We start from the raw sequence: 6,000 nt of genomic DNA on the forward strand, positions 1-6,000 counted from the left end.
GGGCGAGCACAAACTCAGAAGCCAGCCTTTGATGTTCAGAGGGAGAGGAGGGCCTGGTTGTGGGGTTTGTCACTGGGTTAGCATGAGGGCTCCTCCCGTCACAGATGTTTTCCAGCTGTAGTCCCAGTTTTCCACATCAGAATTGTGCCGATATGTGTTCCTGGGGAATTTTGTCTCTTGCTAATGACCCCATTAGTCTATCAGGAGGGGGGAAGGATGGGTGTGTGAGGGGGGGTGGGGGGGGGTTAATGATGCGTCAACTCACCTGACAAAACAATCACATTAACGCGCCCGGTCGCCACGGCAGCAAATGAGCACTTGCACTCACCTGCAGCATAATTTGATTACTTTTGACCAATTTAATTTTGCAAATGGAGATGTGTGTTCACCCGGAAAAATCAACACAATTATGATGGCAATTTGTCAAAGGTGAAAGTAATTTTGATGGAAGAATATTCGGATGTCACATTAGAAATTAATTAGTATCTTTCTGTACTTGAACTTTTCTGGTCTTTGTGTTCTCTTTCATTAGAACTGGCTGTGGTATGGGAACTGCTGTATCACATCTCGCAGACAGCGTTTCAGACAGACAGATAGTTTGACGTCTTGCAGAGGTGATTTTGGTGATGTGAAATAACTGGTGGTATTCCTGTTGCATTTGTCTTGGCCTCAAGTGTTCCCCAGAGAAGGAACCAAGTTACAGACAGCTGTCTGTCTGATCAGAGCAGATTCAGTTAGATAATGTCTGAAATTTCATTTCTTTCTTTGATCTATACCTTGTCTTTTTTCTTTTTGTGATCTGTCAATCATTTGCTAAACCTTTTCCCTTTTGTGACTGAGGGAGATTTAATCACAACCACCCATATTTTTTTGTGTGTATGTTTGAAACATGGTTTTGATTATTACAACGGATAAAGTTTTGTTGTCACCTGCCCATGGAGAAAATAAGATGGGTTTTTGTGCCTACTGTGTGTTTTATTTTTGTTCTGGCTTAGTTTAATTCGGTCATAAAGCTACAAACATTGCAACTTAAAAATCCAAAGTATGTTGTGTATATTTGTAGACAAAAAATAGTAAGAAAATAAAACACATAAATCTAACAATTAAATATATGATCAGTCTTGAAACGCCTAGGCTGTTAAAATAAATCTAGCTTTTTAGATTTTGAGCAAAAAAGTTGATTATGTCCCATGCATTTTCCAACACACATTAAAAAATGATGGGGATCCCCATGTACCAAGGTTGAGTCCTTGCTGCAGCACCATGGGTTCTACTCCAACCTATCGCCCTTCGCTGCGTGTTATCCCCTCTCTCCTCCCTCCCTTTCCTGTCACTATCAATCAAAAGCCAATAAAACACCCTATTTAGTCAGTTACATGTAAACTGCTTACTAGGTTGCTAAAATCCAAAGCAATCTCAAAGAAAAAACAACAAGGACATGACCTCACTATCCTCAATGGCACTGCATAGAAGTCTTATGGAGGTGTTTACTCCTGAAATATACAGAGGATATGCAAACAAGCACTAATTTTGACTAAGTCACAAATTACAATAGCAACAAAAGCCAAATCTAAGTATTGTCTGTGGTAGCCAAAACAAACCCACCAACAGAACCACTGCCAGAGTGAAACAAACAGCCATAATGAACCATATTCCAACACACCAGGTGCTGCTAGCAAATCACCTTCCTTCCATCGTTTTGGATGAAGAGAGCACAAAACTGTTGGCTGCCATATCTGTCTGTACGGCTTGCTGTGTCAGAACTTTGCAAAATATGTATGCGCACAGGTGCATACACACACCTACAGCAGTTACCCAGTTACACACATAAACCTGCAGTCACGTACACGCACAGACACACTCAGCGACTGTGTAATCGGCTTTCCCCTTTCCACCCACTAAAAAAAAAAAATCCCGAGAATCACTTGAGTGTGAAATGCTGAAAACATCCTGCATCCAAATCATATCAAGAGCGCAGCAGATTCCTTCCACTGTTTGCCTGTTTTGTTTATTTGGCTCCTGCATACCGGCAGATTGAGCTCTTGTCATAATGACCATGCATTGTCAAGCCCACGGTTGTCGGGAGGGAAAGGCAGGACTAGCTGCACTCGCAAGAGCTGCCACGACTCTAAATCCACATTAACAACAGCGGCTACTGCCAAGGTAACACAATGCTCCAAGGCATCTGACGCCTTGGTGCATCCGGCCTGCTCTCTGTGTGCCCTGCTGTGGAGAGCAAGTCAAGCATCAGATACAGAAGTTGTTTTAAGAGAGGTATGACTGGATTCTGCTGGACGTTGAGAGGGAGACAGAATGGAGGGAGATATGCTTCAGTGACCTTAGCATTAGCCTCTTTGTCTTCTGCCAGACAACACTGGCTGGAGAGACGTTGATAAAACAGTTTCTGGATGCTGTGGTGAGATGTCTGCTGGTAGGACAGTGCATCTCCACCTGTCACACATTGGCCGAGGCGTTTCGTTTGATGTTCATCACACTGTTTATTCTTTTTCCCCACACATGCTTTTACTTTAAATTCACAGTTCACCCTCTCTTCTTTATTTCAGTCTATTCTTTACTGTGGTCCCAAATAGCTCAATAATAACTGTATTTAAGTGGCACTCTTTTAAATACATTTTACAAAGTGCTTTACACACACAAAAGGAATAAATGGGAATCCAAATATACTTTAAATGTAACATCTTTGATAGTTCTCAGTTGATTAAACTCAAGTGAGTCACTTTCCAAACTTATATTTTCTAAAAACAACAGCAGCAAGACAATTATAGGGAGAAACACATTACTTCTTTTAATAATCACTGTGGTCTCTTTTTAGAGCATGCCATGTGAAATTACTTTTCTGCAGCTCAGCTTTTAGGTTTAGTTTTTTACAAAAATGCCATCATATCACAGTAAAATGTCTCATGGTAAAAGTTGGTAATGAATCTAAATGTGTTGGAACAACCAGCAAGGACACTGAGCATTTGGTTATTTCAACATAGTGTAACATCTCATTGTTCCACTGATGGAAGCTCAGTCGGTAGAGCTGGCAACCCATGTACAGAGTTGCTGCAGTGGCCCAGGTTCGAATCCGACCTGCAGCCCTTTGCTGCGTGTCATCCCCTCTGTCTCTATCCCCCCCTTTTCTGTCTATCTTTGGCTGTCACTATCAATAAAGGCAATAAAAGGCCAAAAAAGAATAACTTAAAAAAAAAAAAGATGGATGACGTATAACTTAGAAATTAACTCATTACAAACTTTACGCCACTCCTGTCCTGGCCTGAACCTGCTGTTAAATATAGAGTGTGTACATAGAGGAGCTCCCAATAGAACCTTGCACAACTCTCTGTGGTGGTGGTGGTGGAGGAAGAGGAATTTAGGAAAATTCTGAATGACATATTGACCGAGTGGCCATGACTCCACCTCAGCAGGCCACCTAATGTTTCAATTAAATGCAGCACTTGCAATGAAAATAGATCTAAAACAGCATGTAATTTCTCTGTTAACTCTCTTTGTCTCTGGGCTCCTAGGTATTGCTATAGCCAGTGCGCTGGTAGACACATCACAACAGCGAGTGATGGACTTCAAAGACAGAGGCCTGGGTCTTAAGCACCGCAAACACACTGTCCACCACCAAGGGACCTGTGTATGAACTGGACGCCCTCAACAAGGAGACAACATATCCACTGTGCCCCCCCCCAGGGGAACTTCACTGGAGATATGCTTATTGACTTTATAGAGAGGGACACATTGTAAACAAAGGCTGCAAAAATTGGTTCTGGATGGCCTTTGATAGCGGCTTGGAAGGAGAGGAAATGTGACCATTATCCGTCCACTGTCAGCAGGCACCCAAACTGGGAATAAATGTTACTTGTGGTCCCTTTCTTCCCTCAGAAAATCAAATGGAAAACTTCTTCATCGACATGCTCTTTTTGTCCCTCGTGTGTATATGTTGGTCCCGATGAGCCAGGAAAACACAAATTGGAAATGTGCAGACAACGAGAATGTGTTTCTACACCAGAGCTTTGGTCAGAATTTTACAGACTTTCCCACTTCCATGCCACGAGCCTCTGCATCTCCAGGGCTCTACTTGTCTGTCTGTCATGCAGTCTGCCATACTGACAGAGAAAAACGTTTGTTTTACACCAATAAACCAAACTAAATGGCTCTGAGCTCCTGTGAAAGATATTGAGCTGAAATTAACTGAGCTGAAATGAAGTCCTCTGGACTTACAAACCCACTCGGCCTCAGGAGCAACGCTGAAAACAACAACATGGACCTAACTAGATCAATGAAAAACACTGTAGTGGGTGGTGTTCTGTGACAAGGATTTGCTTGAGGGGAAAGTCTCCTGGGAATTTTAAAGACTACTATTGTTGAAATGTTGAAGAACTGCATCTTGCTACGAACGTCATTGGGCGCAACTGTTGTAATGTGTTCTTTATGAAATACATGCAATTCTTTTTTTTTTTTCCTGAACCAACATTTGAAGTTTGACATTTTGATATCTGCTCAGGTCCTCTGTGACGGAAAAGGCTCCATTATCTGTAGCTTTGGGCCTTAAAGACGTCTGTATATGCACTATAAGTGAAATGCTTTACCAGTACATTAGGACCCGATAATATTATGCAACTGATCATCCAAATGTAATGTTTATTCTGGGCTGCGATGTAACCTCATGGTCGGTATCATCAAACACATACTACTGATGGTATTCATATGTCTATTCATTCATTTATTACTGTGAAGATACACTATACATCTTTTCTCATGATCTCCAGTAAATGCTATGTTAATTTGTGATACAAACTTTTATGTAACATATCTCCTTATATAATATTTATTAATTATGCAAAAAATACAGTTAAACAATAATTTAGCAAGTTTTACAAATGCACTAAGGATTTCTTTTAAACAGAAAAAGTAAATAATTGATTTTACAGTCTGTGCAGTATTCCCTTTTTTGCTTGTCCCTCACCATCTTTTTATTTTCAAATATTATATTTTATGAATATCATAGCAGGTTTCGTGTGATGTCAAAAAGTTTTCCCCCTCACTAGTTGTGTTAAACCTTCATTAGATATTGTAGAGTCACTTTTGATCAACTGCACATACACAGTAGCTGTATGTCTATGCACATGTATTGTCTATATATTGAGCCTGATTGTTTTCATTCAGGCGTTTTGTTTTCATGTAATTTTGCACCAATTTGTTGTTGAGACTTCTATTAACAAAGGGCAGCTCACCACACTGTTTTTGTCCATATGAGCATAAATCTGTACATTTACAATTAAAACATTTTGATGCCTCTTCGTATGGTAATTGGATCTGATATACTGTGTTACTGTCTTACCTCTGGTGTTGTGGCATTGTATTGATCGGTGTTCTCAGGAGGTCAGGTGACAGACTCAGCCAACACTTAAGACTGTGTCATCCAACACTGCTGATAGTTACATCAGGACTGGCTCAGCATTCTGAATGGCAAACAGAGAATGAAAAAACAGAGAACAACAGGAGTTAATAATACTTCATTTACATTTTAAATAAGAATTACACAACATAGATTATTAATTATTACTGTCAGTACTTGGTGCACCATACTCAGACTAAGAATGGTGCTACTGGTCCATGAAGTTGTGTTTGGACCACAACCAACCAGTTACTGGAAAGAGTTCCATGAAATCTGGTTTGGATTTATGCTCCCCAAAGACTAACCTCTGAAGATGTTAGTGACCTAACACAACCAGCAGGCTGAAATGCTCTCTTGGATTTGGTCTATGAAAAACAAACTAATTTACAGGTTTCACCTGCAGAGCACTAATGGCTGAATCCCTACTAACGTGCCGTGTATATATATTGGGTCCACAGGGGTTAACTAAATCTAATGTCCGCTGGATGTGGCTGTGTTCCAGTTGCACCAAGGGTCCAAACATCTCCAATGTTAAAATGGAAGTGTTTCTGAGGGAGAGTGTTTGTTCTTTAGCAGCTATATTTACAATATAC

General features: G+C 40.6%; 1 protein-coding gene across 3 annotated transcripts in view; it reads left to right on the forward strand.

The window, feature by feature from the left end:
- atrnl1a (attractin-like 1a) overlaps positions 1 to 5,324 on the forward strand; it is a 264,424-nt gene extending 259,100 nt beyond the window's left edge. For all 3 annotated transcript variants that reach the window (XM_051380103.1, XM_051380110.1, XM_051380102.1), the window contains one exon: positions 3,528 to 5,324. In XM_051380103.1, the coding sequence (XP_051236063.1) occupies positions 3,528 to 3,649 (122 nt within the window). In that variant the 3' untranslated portion in view covers positions 3,650 to 5,324. The remainder of the gene's footprint in view (positions 1 to 3,527) is intronic.
- Positions 5,325 to 6,000: the final 676 nt, after the last annotated feature.

Source organism: Dicentrarchus labrax, unplaced genomic scaffold (genome assembly GCF_905237075.1).
Source record: "Dicentrarchus labrax unplaced genomic scaffold, dlabrax2021, whole genome shotgun sequence".
Classification (NCBI taxonomy): Eukaryota; Metazoa; Chordata; class Actinopteri; family Moronidae; genus Dicentrarchus; species Dicentrarchus labrax.